The 18544-nt window shown below is 35.6% G+C and overlaps 13 protein-coding genes across 13 annotated transcripts; 4 read left to right on the top strand and 9 right to left on the bottom strand.

Moving 5' to 3' along the window:
* Positions 1 to 116: 116 nt before the first annotated feature.
* C9374_008379 (uncharacterized protein) lies at positions 117 to 1235 on the bottom strand (the record flags this gene model as incomplete). Its single annotated transcript, XM_044698448.1, has 1 exon — positions 117 to 1235. One exon carries the CDS (start codon positions 1233 to 1235, stop codon positions 117 to 119), a length of 1119 nt encoding a protein of 372 aa, XP_044545498.1.
* A 174-nt stretch (positions 1236 to 1409) lies between these two features.
* On the top strand, positions 1410 to 2869 carry C9374_008378 (uncharacterized protein; the record flags this gene model as incomplete). The annotated part of the gene is made up of 5 exons (XM_044698447.1): positions 1410 to 1474; positions 1679 to 1798; positions 1849 to 2008; positions 2061 to 2642; positions 2699 to 2869. The coding sequence occupies 5 exons, from the start codon at positions 1410 to 1412 to the stop codon at positions 2867 to 2869; spliced, it is 1098 nt and encodes a 365-aa protein (XP_044545497.1).
* A 37-nt stretch (positions 2870 to 2906) lies between these two features.
* C9374_008377 (uncharacterized protein) lies at positions 2907 to 3584 on the bottom strand (the record flags this gene model as incomplete). Its single annotated transcript, XM_044698446.1, has 1 exon — positions 2907 to 3584. One exon carries the CDS (start codon positions 3582 to 3584, stop codon positions 2907 to 2909), a length of 678 nt encoding a protein of 225 aa, XP_044545496.1.
* A 273-nt stretch (positions 3585 to 3857) lies between these two features.
* Positions 3858 to 4902, bottom strand: C9374_008376 (uncharacterized protein; the record flags this gene model as incomplete). Its single annotated transcript, XM_044698445.1, has 2 exons — positions 3858 to 4222; positions 4308 to 4902. The coding sequence occupies 2 exons, from the start codon at positions 4900 to 4902 to the stop codon at positions 3858 to 3860; spliced, it is 960 nt and encodes a 319-aa protein (XP_044545495.1).
* Positions 4903 to 5171: 269 nt separating this feature from the next.
* On the bottom strand, positions 5172 to 5806 carry C9374_008375 (uncharacterized protein; the record flags this gene model as incomplete). Its single annotated transcript, XM_044698444.1, has 3 exons — positions 5172 to 5272; positions 5375 to 5543; positions 5690 to 5806. 3 exons carry the CDS (start codon positions 5804 to 5806, stop codon positions 5172 to 5174), a joined length of 387 nt encoding a protein of 128 aa, XP_044545494.1.
* Positions 5807 to 5909: 103 nt separating this feature from the next.
* On the bottom strand, positions 5910 to 6569 carry C9374_008374 (uncharacterized protein; the record flags this gene model as incomplete). Its single annotated transcript, XM_044698443.1, has 1 exon — positions 5910 to 6569. The coding sequence occupies one exon, from the start codon at positions 6567 to 6569 to the stop codon at positions 5910 to 5912; it is 660 nt and encodes a 219-aa protein (XP_044545493.1).
* A 207-nt stretch (positions 6570 to 6776) lies between these two features.
* C9374_008373 (uncharacterized protein) lies at positions 6777 to 8930 on the bottom strand (the record flags this gene model as incomplete). The annotated part of the gene is made up of 2 exons (XM_044698442.1): positions 6777 to 7971; positions 8047 to 8930. The coding sequence occupies 2 exons, from the start codon at positions 8928 to 8930 to the stop codon at positions 6777 to 6779; spliced, it is 2079 nt and encodes a 692-aa protein (XP_044545492.1).
* A 196-nt stretch (positions 8931 to 9126) lies between these two features.
* C9374_008372 (uncharacterized protein) lies at positions 9127 to 9969 on the top strand (the record flags this gene model as incomplete). The annotated part of the gene is made up of 1 exon (XM_044698441.1): positions 9127 to 9969. One exon carries the CDS (start codon positions 9127 to 9129, stop codon positions 9967 to 9969), a length of 843 nt encoding a protein of 280 aa, XP_044545491.1.
* Positions 9970 to 10044: 75 nt separating this feature from the next.
* C9374_008371 (uncharacterized protein) lies at positions 10045 to 11625 on the bottom strand (the record flags this gene model as incomplete). The annotated part of the gene is made up of 2 exons (XM_044698440.1): positions 10045 to 10390; positions 10442 to 11625. 2 exons carry the CDS (start codon positions 11623 to 11625, stop codon positions 10045 to 10047), a joined length of 1530 nt encoding a protein of 509 aa, XP_044545490.1.
* Positions 11626 to 12177: 552 nt separating this feature from the next.
* On the top strand, positions 12178 to 13162 carry C9374_008370 (uncharacterized protein; the record flags this gene model as incomplete). The annotated part of the gene is made up of 3 exons (XM_044698439.1): positions 12178 to 12358; positions 12545 to 12797; positions 12889 to 13162. The coding sequence occupies 3 exons, from the start codon at positions 12178 to 12180 to the stop codon at positions 13160 to 13162; spliced, it is 708 nt and encodes a 235-aa protein (XP_044545489.1).
* Positions 13163 to 13326: 164 nt separating this feature from the next.
* On the top strand, positions 13327 to 13743 carry C9374_008369 (uncharacterized protein; the record flags this gene model as incomplete). The annotated part of the gene is made up of 1 exon (XM_044698437.1): positions 13327 to 13743. The coding sequence occupies one exon, from the start codon at positions 13327 to 13329 to the stop codon at positions 13741 to 13743; it is 417 nt and encodes a 138-aa protein (XP_044545488.1).
* A 77-nt stretch (positions 13744 to 13820) lies between these two features.
* Positions 13821 to 17375, bottom strand: C9374_008368 (uncharacterized protein; the record flags this gene model as incomplete). The annotated part of the gene is made up of 1 exon (XM_044698436.1): positions 13821 to 17375. The coding sequence occupies one exon, from the start codon at positions 17373 to 17375 to the stop codon at positions 13821 to 13823; it is 3555 nt and encodes a 1184-aa protein (XP_044545487.1).
* Positions 17376 to 17608: 233 nt separating this feature from the next.
* C9374_008367 (uncharacterized protein) lies at positions 17609 to 18408 on the bottom strand (the record flags this gene model as incomplete). Its single annotated transcript, XM_044698435.1, has 4 exons — positions 17609 to 17730; positions 17783 to 17955; positions 18037 to 18253; positions 18345 to 18408. 4 exons carry the CDS (start codon positions 18406 to 18408, stop codon positions 17609 to 17611), a joined length of 576 nt encoding a protein of 191 aa, XP_044545486.1.
* Positions 18409 to 18544: the final 136 nt, after the last annotated feature.

Genomic DNA, 18544 nt, shown 5'->3' with positions numbered 1-18544 from the left:
AACAAACTAGATTGTTTTCACACAAGCATATGGTTTTATAGAATTATTAGGAAAGTAGTAATTGGAATGCAATGGGAATGTGCTGTTTCATGCACAAATACAGTAGCGGATATGATTTACAAAACATTCTTGAGCTCATCTTTCTGTTTGTCAGAGAGTGAGGTTGGGAAAATAACATTAAATTCAATATAGAGGTCTCCCTTTTGGGCTGGATTCTCCTTTCTTGGCATTCCTTCTCCCTTCATCACTCTGACACTGTTTGGAATGATGACATCATTAATCTTGATTTGCAAATTTCTGTCATCTAAATGTTTGATAGTTTTTACAAGTCCTGTCAAACTCTCTTTAAGTGTAATGTCCATTTTCATTTTCAAATCGTCTCCAACTCGGGTGAAAACATGATGTGGCTTAGATTTGATTACAAAAATTAAATCACCGCTGCGGTGTGACTTGGTAGCATCACCTTCGCCATAAAATACAATCTCTTCACCTTCTTTCATACCTCTATCAATCTGAATGGTCAATGCTGTCGCTTTTTGAATAACATCGAACCGATTTTTACATTCTTCACAATTATTTTCAGTCATTCTCTTCATTTGTCCATTAATAATCATCATTCGGATGACCTTATTTCTGCATTCACATTTTTTAGGTTGAGCTCCACTTTCATGAGCAGTTCTTACTCTCTTGAATGTCATGAGCTTTCCATTGTAAAGATTTTCCAAGGTAACTTCAAGTGGAATTCTCAAATCTTGACCCTTGAATTCATCTTCTTCCTCTTGACTGTCATCACCGCCTCCAAAATTGAAATGGAATCCACCTCCAAAGAATTCAGAGAAGATATCCATTCCGCCACCAGGGTGACCTCCTCGTTCTTGTTGCTTGAGACCCTCTTCTCCATATCTATCGTAGATTTGTCTCTTTTTCTCATCTGATAATACCTCGTAGGCGTGAGAAATTTGAGCATACTTTTTCTGTGCTTCAGCTTTATCAGCTCCTTTGTATCTATCAGGATGGTACTTCATCGTGAGTTTTTTGAAAGCTCGTTTAATTTGATCCTGAGCAGCATTCCGAGGAACGTGCAAAATTTCATACAAATCGGAGGCCATACAAGAACCTGCTAATATCAGCAGAACGATACAAAAAGAGGCTGCTAACACGATTCCGAGAAGCCTTCGTGATGAAGATGATGACGAAGCATGGGATGATGATAAAATCAAAGAGGATAAAGTCATTTTTTTCTTCGGAATCATCCAGCTGACAAACACGTGTTTTTGGTGACCAAAGAGTACGAGAGAGATGGGTCTGAATGTATCCAGATAACAGAAAGGAATTTATTGCTGATCAGTAATGAAATTATTGAAGGAAAGTATTGTTTTGGGATCTTGTTGTTGGTTTCATAAAAGAAAATGAGTACACAACAACGAGAGGATTTGGTGGAGGAATTTAAAAAGATAGCTGATCGTTTGAAGAAGTAAGTATGATGGAGTTGTTTGATTTATAAGAGTAGGAATATGAACCACCATTCATTTCCGATCAAAATGAATACGATTTAATTATGCTATGATGATATTATTATTTACATCATCATTATTACAATAATACATACTATTCATAAACTTTATATATATTAATATATATATTAAATTTAAATTGCCATTACTTACTGAAACAATAGGCGAATGTTTAGAAAAGTTCCATATGACCAAATTTCGGAACAGTATGCAAATCTATCTCTTCATTTGCAAAGAAATGGACAAAAGCATTATACAGCCATCTCCATGTTATGTGCAGCCAAGTATGTAGCATCCATATATTTATAGGAAATTCTTAAAATTAAACATCAAGTGCTGAGAAGATGAACAAAACTCCATTGAACGCAGCCTTCTTTTATGTCTATTCTGGTAGAATTTTCTCAGATCAGGCTTGCTCTGAAAAATTGATACAATATTATACAGGAGAAGAATTTATTTCTGAAGCTATCGATGCATTCCGAGAAGCCATAGAAGTATGTTTTAATTTCTTGTAAGAACGTCCCAGATTCACTGGAATAACTTTAGATTTATGATTCCAAGCAAATATTTTCAATGTGTGCCTCATTATGCTATGAATTGGCTCAAACACTGAAAGTTTTGGGAAAATTTAGTGAGAGTTCTCACTACTATACAAAATGTTTCTTTTATTCAGTGAAGCAAGGTAAATTAGGAGAAGTAGACCTTGATTCAACTTTTGTGGATAATTCCAATAATTTGTCACTCAATAGAGACACATCACACTCCATGGAGTTGAACTCTCTTCAGAATGCTATTGACTGTTTATTGGAAATTAAGGATTTTGAAATGGCTGTACTGCGATTAAAAATATACGTCAACATTTTGGAGGAACGAATTGATTACTTTTCAAATTCTGATACCACAGAACACAATGTAAAGCTTATGGAATGGAGGCCTATTTACAAGATATTCATTAGGCAATGGATGGATGCTCAAATAACATTGCTAATTGTACTTTTATTACAAAAAAGAAAGGAAGAGGCCTCAGAGGTGTTTGAAAACTTAAATAGTGGAGAGGAAAATAGTTGGATTGCAAGCGAATTTCCATTCTTCTATGAAAATGTTTTACCACTATTTGCTGCCTTAATTGTAAGTTGTTTGAGATCAATGAATAACTAAATGATGACTATTTCTTGGGTATTTAGGAGAATTGTACGGATGACAATATTGATGGAATTGAACAACTGTTATCTCAAGAGTTACAATTTTGTGTGACAGACCAACAACAATCTCTGCTGGAAATATTGAGAAGCGCCTACGAAAATCCTTTATTTATGGATATTTTATTAAAAAAGGAAGGTGCTGAAGAGAAATAATAGAATGTTATTGAATCTCTCGCTAGTAGTATAAAATTTATTTTCTAATCATTCTCCTATACATGGCATCTGTTCGCATCACGTACTTGAATTCATTGGGATCTGACAATGTTGCTCCCTCATGGCAATTCCAATGTACGAAAATCAGCACTTGTCCTGCCTTTGGAGTGACGCTATGAGTGATTTGGCTTGCATTTGAATTTTTGAAAAAGTTTGTTTCTCCTCCTGATTGGACATCATTCAAGTACAACAGTACAGTTAAGAAAGATGTTTCCTTACATTCATAATTCTCCACTTGTTGAGTATTTTTATCCTTCAACGTTACCATGTAAGGTTGGCGACTAAAACATCCATCAGTATGAGGTACAAAGTATTGACCAGCCGAATACTTGTAAAATCGAATTCTTTCATTAAATCCAATAGCTTCATATCCTTGTGTCATTTGAGAAGGAACCACCTTTGCACAAAGATCCTTCGCGTGTTGTGGAATGACATGTTTCAATCGATCCCATAACAAGTCTGAATACTTTTTACAATCGACAATGACTCTAGAATTATTTCTGAGATCTTTAGCCATTGTTGCGTTGAAAGTGGCTTCAACAAAACCCATTTGTTCACTCTCCTTAATGAGTTGTTCACATTCTTCACGTGAAAAGACGGAATCTAGGAGCCAAATATTTCCTGGTTCAATTTCTTGAATGGTTATTGAAGACATTGGTCTGCTTGTTGTATGTGTAAATGTTTGTTCTTTTTTTTTGAAGTGCATCGTGAATGCGTTTGGGTTTTTTTTTAACCGTTTCCAGAAAGGTGAACTTGGAACTGCTAGGGTTCATGCCGGAATTCTTTCAAATTCATCAGCACGTTTTTTCATTGAGTCAACCCCTTTTCTAACACAAAAAAGACCTTCATCAAGTTCCTTTCTCGAACATTGCTTATCATTGAGGAATATGTCATGACGTTATCTTTGCATTGTCACACATACATTCTCTCAATCATAATAAGAAACAATAATAGTGACAATTTGTGACTTTTTCTGAACTGAATCTGTTGGAAATATTCTAGAATCAATATTTGATTCCACAGCTTTTCTATAAATGGTATGTTCGACCGTGCATCCATTGTCATGCAGTACTTTGTAGACTTCTGAGATGGTATTGGGAGCGCTTAGTTGATTAGAGGTTTTAGAATTTAATCCTTCACAGGTTACAAAACTGATATATTTGGATTTATCAAAACCAACTCCGACAGAACCAAATTTCTTTTTTCTAAATAATTTCCTCTCAATGACTTCTGACAGTTCGTTAATAGAGAAGAAGAGAGATTCATTGTAGAGTTGTTTGAGTGTGCATTCGTCTATTATTTTGACATACAATGTTCAGAAATGAAATTCAAAAAATAAATTTTCAATGAATTTTCTTATTCTTTGAAAATCACTTACCCACTGGAAGACAATCTTCCATTTGAGTTCGATCGACTCTCAAACAAGATAATAAAATTTTAAATATTTCTGGATTTCGATCAAGAAAAATATAATTTTGTTGAAAATTTATCCATTGCTGATCTGAATGAAAATGCATCATCAAATTCGATACATTATGATTGGTCATTCCACTATTTTCAAGAGGCATTCCATGCTGTTGTTGTTGCTGCTGCTGTTGCTGTTGACTATTATTTCCATTACTATTCACATTTCTATTTTCGGAGCCTTGATGATCCAAAAATCGAAAATACGCACTAAAATATCCTTCATATTTACACAATGTTTCACGAGTGGTTTTAAACACTTGTCCACCTACATCAAGGAGGATGACGTGTTGAGAGTGTTGTTGTTGATGCATCATTCTCATATTCGAATGAAAACAACCATCCATGTCATGGGTTCGAAACGGAGGTGAAGTCGGAGAAGTACTCATGTTATGAATCATGACTGGATGAAAGTTTTGTATGGGAGATGAGGAGAAGGAGGAAAGCGGAGAAGAGGAAAGAGAGGAATTGGTGGTTGGAATGGGAAGAGTGTGATGATTGGAGAACATTTTTTAGAATAGGTTTTTGAAGGGAGCGGATCAAGAGAAGACTCAATATTGAAATGACTCCACTTATTATTATTTGTATGAATGATCATTCATAATGGTTTCAACGGTGTGACATTTGGCATGGTTCAACACGAATAGAATAGAAAAAAAAAGTGTGACATATTATAACCAGTTTGCGTATGGCAGGTAGAGAGATTTATGGCAGTTCACATGATCATAAATTACAAATAAATTATTGTTGACACAGTTCACAAATTGACACGCAATCATTAAAGAATGACACACCTGTGGTCACTCACTTGCAAAACTTCAATATGATATTTAAGATTTGTTTTGGCTGGTACATAGGGTGGAGCTCCCTTTTCATAATCTATTGTAAACATTGAGGAATAGTTCAGTAAAACAAACAAACAATTAAATTGTTAAAGCACATGTTTTGTATACAGACATATTGAATTCATTCAGAACTTACAAGCTTCTGCATATGGTATGTAGAGATCTGCCTTCGTTCCTTCCCGGAGATGACCCGAAAGAAATGCAATATCCCATCCATCAATGACTTTTCTCTCACCCACTTTAAACGTATAGGGCTTCTTGATGAGCCATGTATCATCAAAATCATGCATTTGATGTTCCACTCTCTAAAAATCATTATTATTGTTTTCATCAAGTGTTATAATTAATTCACCATCATCCATTTAGAGTTCCCGATCATCATCATTTCCGAATATCATCAACCGAATATTCTTCTCTCTCAAAAAACATTAATATCGGGATGAACACTTACAGATTTGTAATGTATAGTTACATAATCCCCTTTTTTTGGAACTCTTCCATTGCCCTCTCGTAGCACATGAATTTGGGTGGTCGTGAGAGGTGTACTCGTGAAATCATCGACTAACATTTTTTTTAATTGAACTTTGGTTTCATGTTCCAAGTTCGTCGTGATAAGAATTTATTTGAAAAACAAGCAACTTTGGTTGTTGTGATGAACACTAAAACTTTATTCAATGGTACAAATATCGAGAATATTCTTCATCATATTCTTCCATATATCGTTCCAATTCATCTTCTTCTTCGTCATCACTTGATTTTACACCCTTGTCATTAGCATCTTGAGCTCGCACAAATTCTTTCATAATCTTCTTATTCTTCTTATTTTGCTTTTTTGGCTTTTGAGTACTGGGTTGTAAAATGGTTGTAAATTCTTGAGCTTGTTCTTCTTCAATGGCTTGTTCTTGTTTCAAACATGCCACAATAAATTCTCTCAATTGACCATTCGATAACATGTCAATTCGATTTCGTTTATCCCAAAAGACAAATTGATCTCGGTAAATGAGTTGTTGAATTCTGTGTTGTGGCAATTCTTCAGCCAAATCCGAATTCAAGAATTCTTCATACGAAATTAAGGTATCACCTTCAAATCGATCTTTATAGACCATTGAGAGATGAGAATAGGCATCGGATAAATCTTGATCCCACATGATACGATCCAGTGCTTCTTTACAAGTGAGGAATTTGGGTTTCTTTTTCAACCATTCTTCTTCTTCTCGAGCAATTTGTAAATTCTTGGAATTCATGTGTTGTTGTTTTTGATCGGGAGAGGAGGATGCAGAATTTGTGGTATTGTTATTAATATTTACAGGATTGGAAAGTTGAGGAGACATTTTTCAATAGGGAAACAAGAGCTGGAGGTAAAAACCTAGAGTTGATTGTTTTGAATTGTTGTTTTTTTGTTTGTTTGAATATTGAATTCGAGTCGAATTTTCACTCTTGAATTTGAAGGAAATTGAGAGGTGTTATTTTTAGAATTGAACTAAATTTTGGATTTGATGTTGCACTTGGAGAAGAGGTCACACTGAGACAGCAATTAGCTAAAATTGACTGGCATTCACAAATCTGCTCATGGCTTGTCTTGCATTTCGGTCTCCATGCTTTCCAAGGTATTGGTTCACGTTTTTCAATCCAAACAATGGTTGCCAAATGGTACGATAATACACACGTTGCCACCACGACCAACTGGCTTCCATGTCTTCAAGAGTTTTAGCAAAATAGGAATAGTATGATTGATCGTAGGGTCTTAACATGGATTCATGATGTTGATAATACAAGAGTTCAGAATTGAGTAAGGCACTGGCTCCAACAGTAGGAATAAATGTATCAAATTGTTCAATATTGAAATGATAAATGACGCCTTTGAGGGCCAAGACTTTTTCAATGGCATCATGGAGTGTGAATTGTACTCGTTGATCTAAAATGGAAAGCTCTTGAATTTCTTGAATTGAGGTTTGTGTATTTCTGGAAAGGAGAGAACGGTTTAGAGTATGCTCATGATAATCTCTGAGAGCTAAATATCTGGCAGTGAGAAGAAGGGCCATGTGTAATTTTCGTTCAAATTTCTCTTTCTCTCCATTGAGGTAATTTAAAATAGCTTGTTGATATACAGAGGAGGAGGATGTGAACAAATTTGTTGACTTTGCTTTTGTAGCATCTCTGATATCACTGTGGAAAGAATTTTTCAACTCTAAATATAAGGGAGTGTAGTACTTTTCATAAAATGTTTTTAACATGATGGGATTCCCTCCAACAATATCATAAATTTGCTCAAAACAATCCGTTCCATTGATTTTTTCATCGAAAAGATAGGAATATGAAAGCTTGGCTTCAGATATGCTTTCTTCAATGAGTTCAACAAATATCACTTGATCCATATCCATTTTGAGTTCTTCTCTCATTTGGTAATTGTAATAATTTCCACTCACTTCAATCAATGTTGGAATAAAGGGATCTACGTAAAGAGCAACCATTCTCAATAGAATGGCATCGTGAAGATTGGATCCTCGATCGTCGTTGGAATAAATTTCTTCTGGAATGTCAGTTTGAAATTGTCGGATATCATTTCGTGAGAGTAGAGCGACTGACTTGGAGAAGACGTCCAGATATTGCAATCCATTGATGAATAGCTTTGGATGTATGTCATTGAGAGAGATGGCCATAAATTCTAAAGTTGAGAAAAAAAAAGTTAATACTTCCATTCCAGTTCTCTTTTTTGATCGAGAATAAAGCTCTCTTCATTTAGAGAAAGATTTTGCATTTGTGTTAAAGTTGTTCCATTAAATATCAATGTTTAAAAATTGAACTTACACAAATGCTAGAGTATCAATTGCTAGTCGGAGGCTGTTCTTGACAGGACTATCATAAAAAGGTAAATACATGGAAAGTTTCTGGAAAAGTTGTGAAAACCTGTTGTCATATCCAACATCTTCCGTACTCGTTGAATTCTTTAGCTTTTGAAAGAGTTGATTCATGTCTTCATCATGAATTATTATATTGATTAAATCGTCTCTTGATTCGATCATCTTCAAGAATGAATAATTAATTGAGAGTCTCTCTGTTAGAATCTTTTCAACATCAGAAACTTGCAATTTGTCGCCTGCTTTGTCAGCACATTTTATCAATTGTTCGAGACATGTGTTATCGAAATAATCTGTAAAATGTTCAAAATCTATAGGTAGTTGAGTAGATTCCATTTCCTGAATTGTTTTGAGAAAATAGGTTTCAAAATCTAAATAGATTGAGACTGCATTTGGATTTGTTTCCTCCACTTTCTTCAATGCATCTACAATGGTATGTGATTTTCCACAACCATCAGGTCCTACAAAGAAAACACATTTCTTTGACAGATTAGACGTATTCATAAATCTTTTAATTTTTGAGATGAGTAAATGTTGTCTCGAAAATTTGAAAACTGGTAAATCTGTTTGAGAAATGATATGCCCTCTATGTTCCGAATGAAATGCTATATTCGTAGAATTGTTGTTGCCAGTGTGAGTGATTGAAAAATGTCTAAAAGTCTCTCGAGTGGATTCATGAAATATTTTAAAATAATTATTTAATCCATCATGATGATGACACCGTGCTTCCATCAAGTTCCCATAATGATTCGGAATCCCATCTTTCTTTCCATTCCATATACATGATTTAAACGACGAGGATGCCAAACAACGGTTGAGGAGACCTTTTCTCATTTTTTTTAAGGTCATCAAAAAAATGGGCCAACCAAAATCAATTTTGATGAATAATAACCGAAGTCGAATACGCAACAACATTTCATTCCCACTTGAGATGGACGTTGAAATAACCAGTGCAACACCTTATCTTACCACAGATCTTCTTGTTATTATTTTTGAATTTCTAGATACATCTTTCGTCCGACAATCCTGTATGCTCGTATCCAAACAATGGTTTTATACAGCTCGGAGCTCTCATTCAAAACTAACTACTTGGGTTCATTGGGAAGGAAAATTCAAAAATTATCATTGTACAAATTCCATGAATGTTGATCATTACGATCAAATACGAACTTTGTTAAATAATCAATGTTTAATATTGAAAAATTTAAATCTTTCCAACAATTGTTTGTACGATCGTGGAGCAAAGATGTTGTGTGAATGTTCACGGCTGAAATATTTGAGAGAGTTGGATGTATGTAAAAATCAGTTGACATGGCAAGCAGTACAGGATCTTGCAAAAAGTGAATATATGAAGAATTTAACACGACTGGATGTATCAGATAATAGGATTGAGCTATCAGGTGTCAAAGCAATCGTGTCAAGTAGTTATTTAACAAATTTAACAGATTTGGGATTCGTTAATTGCAATATTCCTGCAGAAGGAGCCACGTTAATAGCAAATAGTTCAAACGCTCATAAATTAACACGGCTATTGTTAGGATATAATGAAATTGGAGCTCAAGGGGTTCAATCTATTGTTGAAAGTGTAACAAATGGAAAATTATGTAATTTAAAAAGTTTGGATATTGGCCACAATGATTTAGATAATGAGGTTGCACTATACATTGCTGCAAACAAAACATTTATCACCCAAATTTGGTGTTTAGAAGCGTATTCGAATCGATTCAAACAGGACGGAATACGGAAATTGAAAAAGTGCTACAAGTCAAAAGGTGGCATAAATTTTTTAAACTTGGAGTTGGATTTTAGAGAAATGGAACGCCTTGTGGAAAGTATGAATTCAAAAATGCAAATGATGACACAAGTGCACTGACACATTCCAATTTCTTCACAATTCTACGACTCACAACGTACCTCATGAAAATTCTTCCAAGAAAGTTACTACTTTTTATTTCTGTTGAACTGCAGGCTTCTTAGTTCCGAACAGGGAGAGAACAATAATTTCAAATAAAAGCGGAATGACAACATCAGGTCTGAAGAACCAAGACCAACTCTTGACGCCGCTAGTGACCATGGCAAAATCTGCCAAGAATTTTCCTCCCTTCTTTTTCACACAGGATGCGACAGCGTCCAAAAGAACTGGATATTTAGCTACCAACACGCACATCTTATTTGCAAAGTAAAAATCATTTTCATAATGATATTGCCATAAGTCTTGGTACAGCTTTAGCCTTTCCTTAGAGAGATCTCCTTGCTTTAACGCCTCTCCTAATACGTCTGCAGCCATTTTAGCACTTGGTTAATCATATGAAATATTAAGGATTTGTAACTCAAAAAAATCTTACCTATCCATAGCATAGTGAATACCTTCACCTGTGATTGGATTAATTAATCCACAAGCATCACCAATCACTAAAATGTTGTCACCATATGACTTGGAAATTCCTCCTAATCTCAAATATGCAGCTTTCATTTGATCAAATTTAGCATTTGGTCCCAATGCCTTCTTAATTGCAGAATCTTCAGTAGTACAATATTCGTGAAGTCTTGGCAAATCATCCTTCTTTGGCTTGCCTCCTGGAACAATATAAGTACATAGTGACACGTCTCCATCTGAGTGTAAAAACATGGAGCAATAACCTGGTAAAACAGGCTTTGGATAGAAAATTACGCAATTCGTTTGGAAGTTGTGGTCGGAAACATAGACTCTAGAGGAAATTCCCTGAGGTTCTTCCTGAACCATTTTCAATGAGGTGGCAATCTTTGAGGGAGCTCCATCGGCACAAACCAAAACTGAGGCAAGGAATTTGTATTGTTTTGGTTCGGCATCCTCATCTTTAGGTGTGTGATTTGCAACAACAGCGTATCCTTTCAAGCCAACAAAATTACGGTTGACCTTAATAACATCCATTCCTTCCTTTAAATCTGCACCTTTTCTTTGAGCAGCACGGGCGACCTTTTCATCCAAATGAATTCTCTTAATGGCACATGGAGTCCATTCAGTGTCACCACTCAACTTTTCGATGGCATCAGCTGAATTCGAAATAAAACTAGTACCATTGGGCCCAACAATGCCTCCAGATCCCATTGGAGCAACCTTGTTTTCTTTTTTCAACTCATCCAAAACTCCCATTTCTTTCAAATGTTTTAAAGTTTTGGCAGTACAGCCATCACCACAAGTCTTCTCACGAGGGAAATACTTTTGTTCCAACAACAAGACCTTATAGCCATACTTGGCCAAATAATAGGCACAAGTAGCACCAGCTGGTCCAGCACCCACAATTGCTACGTCATATTCATTCTCTTTCAAATTAGTATGAACTTTTGATTTGTAGCTTTCGGAGATGGTGGGATCTTTGATACTTCTTGGTGCTCGTTTGAAAAATCGTTTTAGACCACTAGCCTTGTAAGCATAGATGAGAAGTAGAATACCACCACTCACGAGTAACCATTTTACAAGTGCTTGCTTTGAAGGCTTTTGTTGGAGAAATTTAAGGAGTTCATTGAATTTCTCTTTGAACGTGTCCATGATGAAAGAGATATATTATTTGTTGTTATTATTATTATTGATGATAAAGTAAATTTCGTTGTTGATCAACACCACTTTTCAAAACGTCGTATAAAAGATAACAAGGACGAAATAAATTGTATGAATACAATGCTCAATGACTAATTATCGGATGATTTCAACAACATTCAACAACCGTTAAAAACAATCATATGCATCACAACAAGCAAACCTACGTAGATATCCCAACTCGGTCTTTTTGTGGGTTCGTGTGTTGGGCGGTTTCAACAAAAAATTACAAATTTTCACTCCGAGATTTGGTGCGAATTTTTAACGAAATAGCTTCGTTGGCCGACCAAGAAGAAAACAACATTTCAAGAGGGGGTCGACGACTTGGTTTTGGCCTCCCCAAGAAGTATGAGAATCCAATGGTTCATTCCTCCATCATCATCATGATTACTACAGTGTTGCTCACGATACATTCATTGTAAACTCCGTCCCTTCCAGCTGCCCATTCCGAGGCTTGCAATCATGAAAAAATTAACATCAAGTTTTCGATTCAACAACCACAAGATGATTTTCAGACAACTCTTCTCGGCAGAGACTTCAACATTTACATACATTCTCGGATGTGAAGAAACTGGAAATGGTGCAATTATTGATCCAGTTTTGGAAGAAGTGGAACGAGATGCTAAATTATTGAAGGAATTGGGATTGAATGTGACTCATATTCTGGATACTCATGTTCATGCTGGTAAGTTGTTGAATTCTTTCATTGTTGTGTGATTCATTGAATACTCTGCAATGTATTTAAATACTCGGATTGCATTTTCATATTTTCCATTTTGGGAATGAAATGTATTCACATTCTTTTGAATGTCCATGTAATTCTCACACATGATCTATACAACACTCTTTTATAATGATTTGAACAATTCAGATCATGTCACAGCTGGTGTTGAATTGAGAAAGAAATTTCCACAAGCAACTCATTGTTACAGCATTCATTCAGGTGTCACTTTTACCGATGGTTTAACACTTGTCAAAGAACATGACGTCATTTCCATTGGTTCCACTATTAAAATTCATGTTTTGGAAACTCCTGGACATACGAGTGGCTGCTTGAGTTATTACTTGGAAGACAAGTCAAAAGTGTTTACTGGGGATGCTTTATTTATTAGAGGTTGTGGAAGGTAGGTGTTTGATTGAATTGTTTAAACAATAATCTATTTCGAACAATTTTTGAATTTCCCTTAAATGGTAATTCATGTGTCATCCAAATAGATGTGATTTTCAACAAGGATCTTCCTCGACACTCTATGACAGTGTTATGAAACTTTACAACACCCTTCCAGATTCATGTGAAGTATATCCAGGACATGATTATAAAGGAATGACCAAAAGTACCATTGGAGAAGAAAAGAAATTTAATCCAAGAATTTTCGCGGCACAAACACGAGAAGGTTTTTGTGAAATTATGGATAATTTAAAGTTGTCAAAGCCAAGATTTTTGGATGTGGCATTACCAGCTAATTTACTTGGTGGAGTCAAACAATAATATCTGTATCTGATCTCGAGACTTTGGTTGACAGATAGACAAGTATTTTGGATCTGTATCTGATCTCGAGATTTTTGGCGCTCAATTTTACGGTTGTTTCATTCAATTAAAAAAATAACAACACCGTATCATTGATTTGTTGTTTGTTTAATTAATTTATTGAAATGGAATTTATCAACGCTAAATATTCTGGAGATGAAAAGAATGGTCGGATGGAGGGGGAGAAATGTCGATTTTCTTACGTGATGGAAGGAATGCGCTATGAAGGTGAGATGAAGGATGGTCAATTTCATGGAAAAGGAACCTTGTATTATAGCTCGGGAGCAAAGCTTGAAGGTCAATGGGAGGAGGGAAGACTCGTTGAAAAAACATACATTTATAAAGATGGATTAAAGTTTAATGAAGACATCAAGAACTGGAGTTATTGTCAGTTGGGACACAATGATGAAGAACAAGATAGAAGGTTCTATCATGAAGTGTTGCAAGCAGCCAATTTTGAACATCAATCCATTCTTCCAAAATCTGAACATCAATGCATTTCTCAGGACGGTATTCAGCCAGCATTGCCTTCACGCAGATAGAATCAGTGCATTCTGATAAGGAATAGTGTCATTTGCATGATTGTTGAATATTCATTTTATTATACTAGATGGTTGAACTAATTCTTTGGTACAAAATACACAGAAGGAATAGAATGCAGAATGTCTTGATGAACGCTCAAGAAATCAATTAACTCAGATTGCACGAGTATTTTCGCATCTCTTGAAACCTTCTTCTCCAAATTGATGAATAGAGATGGATCGATAGTTAAATTCTCCACTTCTCCTTTCAATAATCTTTCTGCCATCTCACTACATACATCATAAATATTTCCAATTAATGTCTCCTCGTTTAAGAGCTTCTTTTTCACATCGTTCTTGAAAGACATGAATTTGTGACATAAAATTGCCATAACCCAATTCTCTCTCAGGAAGGAAATAAAATCTGTGATGAGTCCTTCTTGATATCGATTCACCAAATCGTTGAAGTATGACACTGGGAGACCAACCAAACTTGCTAAATTTCCTTCTTCCACAAGCTCTTGTCCAAGATAACAGATACATTCAATACAATTTGTAGTCTTGTCAACATAAATGCAGCAATATCTGAACGAATCCACACATTGACGTAATTGAGCTGATCCTGTGTTGCAAGTAGTTTCGAACTTTAGACATTTTTCAACATCAAAAGTAGAAGTCATAGATCTGAAGAATCTCACACCTCCTGGAAGAATACATCTGATAGAAGTGTTCTTTGTAAAGGTAGGCATTAAATCAGGCTGGAATGCGTAGTCACCAACTCCGAGAGAGTGCAACACGGATCTTGCAAGTTTTGCACCAACTTCTGAAGAGTTGAAAGCTTCCATCATTCTAGATTCACCAAATCTTCTTGAAAACTTTGCCATTGGACCTGCTGAATAAATACTCGGATCGGTAGTTCTAAATTGAGTGTCGACAATTAATCTTCCGTCAAAAACGAGAGACTGTCTGTTGACTGTGGAAAGAATTCCATCATCAACATCTTTGGAATGACAATTAATAAATAGAGAGCAATCCAACTCGAGTAGCTTGGTATTCTTAAGTTTTGTATCGTCCTTTTCGGCTTCAGCACCCTGAGCAAGATAAATCTTAATCAGATTTCCATCATCATCAGATGCCATATCTTCCAAGTGATAAAACATTAAACTTTTCAATCCAACCACTTCCAATACAGAGTCCATCTTTTCTTCAAGAGAATCATTCTCATTCAGTACACACTTTTTACCTTCAGGAAAGATGAGCAATATTTTAGATGGATCAACTTCATAATTTTCTAACAACGCTCTGGCTGTACACAATGCATCCAAAGAGGAACCATAGACCACAACGAATGAGTTTTCTTCTCTGTACCGATCATCGTTTTTCACAAAGAAGGTCGATAAATAATCGGTAAGAGTCAATTCCTCCCCTTGTTCATTTAACACGGTGCTGTTCAAATTCAAAATTCCTCGTTTTGGATATCCTTGCAATTCGAGATATTTCTGTTTCATTTTGTATTGTCTACTTGTACACAAAATGAGGATATCATACGTGATAAAGCTTGATGAGTTGTCATTCAATATTACTCTCTTGTTGTGTCTGTCTATATCTTCCAATTTATCTCTAACAAAGAAAATATTTGGAAGGGAGATCATATTTTGGAGTTCTCTATTGCTAAACTCTTCATCCGTATCATCGGCATAAAAGTCAGAATAGTTTCCATCGCCATTGGCAGGAGAAACGACAATGATATTGTTAAAGTAAAGAGAGGAATTGACTGAAAGCTCCTTAATAAATCCAAGTCCAGTTTTGGAACCGCCAATAACTACAATTCTAGAAAATATTTCAGTCTTCTCCTCGCTCAAAAATCTTCTGTTAATAAAATAAAGTGAGTCATATTGTACATTGGTTTGAATTCTTGAACCACCGCTCGATACAGTTGTGGTGGTTGCTGTGGTGACGACTGTTTCATTGTCGGCTGCAGAGAGTCTTCCATTGGTTTCAGAGTTGAATTCTGGAAATTCTATTTGTCTTGTTGATTTCAAATAAATTAATTCCTTATTCAAACTTTCATTCGGTACCTCTCCCCTGTAGCATCCATAGTATAGAATGTGTTTGTCCAGTTTTTTCATGACCTCTTTCAAAAATAGTTTTGAATATCTGAAAAATTTTTGCTCAATGTAGTAGTGAGTGATCATTCCCTGGCATGTTCCTCTAGAAGAATAGGCAGAGTAGTCAATGTATTCTGTAAAATCAAAATGTCTTCGAAGTAAAAATTCATTGACCTGTGTATCAATGACAGAAATACCAATGATCTCATTTTGCCCTCCAATTGCTGAGTTTTTATCAAAGAGAAGCATTGTCACGTATCTGGAACCCTTGAAGCTTTTTGCGACTGCTGAAATAAACTCGTCATCGAATTCAGCCAATCTTAGTAAATTTAAAATGGTCTCTTCTGGTGATGAATTCTTGTCAAGAGATGTTTCAGTTGCCTTCACAACCAAAAAGTCGGCCATCAATGAAACCTTTGGTAATAAGTGGAGAGAATAGCTTGAGCATTCCTGATTGGGTTCGACAAAAATAAATTGTTTTAAGAGAGGATGCTCTGATTTGGTGTGATCTTCAAAATTAATACCAACAATGCAATACCTGATATTTGAGAAATATTTGAATGCCTCCCTTAAAAAATCAATGCTTCTAAACTTGTACTCCTCTTGAATGTAAAATAATTTGATTTCAAATGCATTGGCGTGATAGATGACTTGATCTTCATATTGAGTTTCATTAATGAACTCATCATAAATTGGCACGTCCTCGCTTTGGAGTTTGTAATCTGTGATGATTTGTCGGACATCAATCTCAGCAGATAAATACATGACACCAATTATCTCACCTTCGTCATTTGTTGCAATGAGAATTTTGCGGTGATCATTCTGTTCGTAAAGCAGATTTGCAAAAAAGTACTCTCCACTTGGTTTCAGTGAAGTAATGTTCTCGCAACAAGATAAAATTGGAACAATATCATCATTATCTTCTACCACTGCTTGTCTAATTGATAGCTTCTTCACTCCTTTCCCCAACGAGTCTCTATGACATAAAAAAACAAATCTTTCATTCTCTGATTTAATGACATCTTTTGCACACTCTTTGGAGAAAATTGAAAATTCAGAAAAGTAATCCACCCCAGCAAAGTTTTTTCCTGGTTGATAGCAAATATAATCGACTTCAGGAAATGTAATAAATATTGATGACAACATTTCCAATAGCACGTGCTCTCCATAGAACGGCTCAAAGTGCAATAGTCTAATCCATGTTGCGTTCCGAACTGATAGAGGTAGGTGGGAGAAATACTTTTCAAATTCAACTGGATCTGAAATACAATCAAATTCCAAAGACACGAATCCGATAATTTGGTTGTTGTCCGTCTCTGCAATAATTGACAAGTAACTCGTCTCCAACACTGATTTCAGGTTATAGTTGCCGAACCTTTTGGCAAGAAGGAAGCTGTTGTCGTTGAGAAATTTTTGTATGATCGAAAAATCCTTTGGATAGGCTCTTCGGACCCGTACACTCACGGACTCTTCATTGTAGTCAAGACCCAATGTTGTTTGAGGTGGATTGAGGGAGGCTCGTGTTTCGAGTTTGAATTCATCCATTTTTTTGTAGATGGTTTCAAACAACATTTTAGGCGGGTAAGGGAGAGACATTAGATAATCCCAAAAACTGTTTTTGATAAACAACAAGTTGTTTTTTATAGATTTTTTACAATTTTCAGCTCAAAATATGCTACATCGTTCAAGGAGTGTGGCCAGAGCTTGCTAAATGTCAGTGAAAAATGGAAATGCATTGTATAAATTATACAATGAGCCTAAGAACAAACGGTAAGGCTCTAGTTTTTCTTTGTGTCAACATAGGCATATGCAGCCTTGTTGTGCATGATCATTTCGTCATCGTTCACAAAATAGAAAGAGTCTGACTTGACTTGATAAGGACTGTTTTCAATTTCCTTAACTGTGTTTGATGCGATATATAAACACCTTTCCAGCCTAGTTAAATTACTTACTCTCTTCTTCTGTCAATTCAGGCATAGAGTAGATACATTCCCATGTGTTTTGGCTGTTGGGAATACAAAATTTGAAGTTAAAATCAAATCCCTTGAGAAGTCTGTCCTTGAAGTAGTGTCTTTCAATCATTCTGAAATTTTTCACTGGTTTTGGTCCAACTTTGAACACCAAACTGGTTGCACATGTTATCACGAAAATGTATACAACATATATACAACAAGAGTTATTGGTTGCATGTTGTTATAACACTTACGTTGTACCGATTCCTTTTGATCTCAGCATCGATCTATCAAATTTGTAATTAATTGAACGGAGTGAATCCTCATCTAAATTTGATCCTTGCTTCATCAATTCCTTTGCTGTTTCCTCAGCCGAGGTATGGAACAACACTTCTCCAGAATCACAGTTTCGGATTTTAAACTCGAGAAATTGAATTCCAACGGTGTTAGCGTTAAGGGGACATAAAAATCCTATTTTATCATCATCATTCCAATAATTTGTTGGTATCAATAATGGTTCATCCTCATTTCCATCCGTATGTTGTATTTCACTCACACTTACCTTCCGTTGGTTTATTGAACTTTAAAACGTCCTGTGGTGTACACTTCTTATCGTTTGCGAGCATCTTGTATTCGGAGAAAGGCTTGGTGGTGAGGTTGGCGAGTTTGGTAATTTTTTTTGTATGTGCAACACTAATGCGACCCCTCGAATTTCTAAACTTTTTGGTGTACAACGTTGGCGGGAGAATGGCCATGCCCAAA

The sequence above is a fragment of the Naegleria lovaniensis genome, assembly GCF_003324165.1.
Source record: "Naegleria lovaniensis strain ATCC 30569 chromosome Unknown tig036, whole genome shotgun sequence".
NCBI lineage: Eukaryota > Heterolobosea > Eutetramitea > Acrasida > Naegleriidae > Naegleria > Naegleria lovaniensis.
The sequence above is the reverse complement of the archived record's forward strand: the minus strand, read 5'-3'. Positions and strand labels throughout refer to the sequence as shown.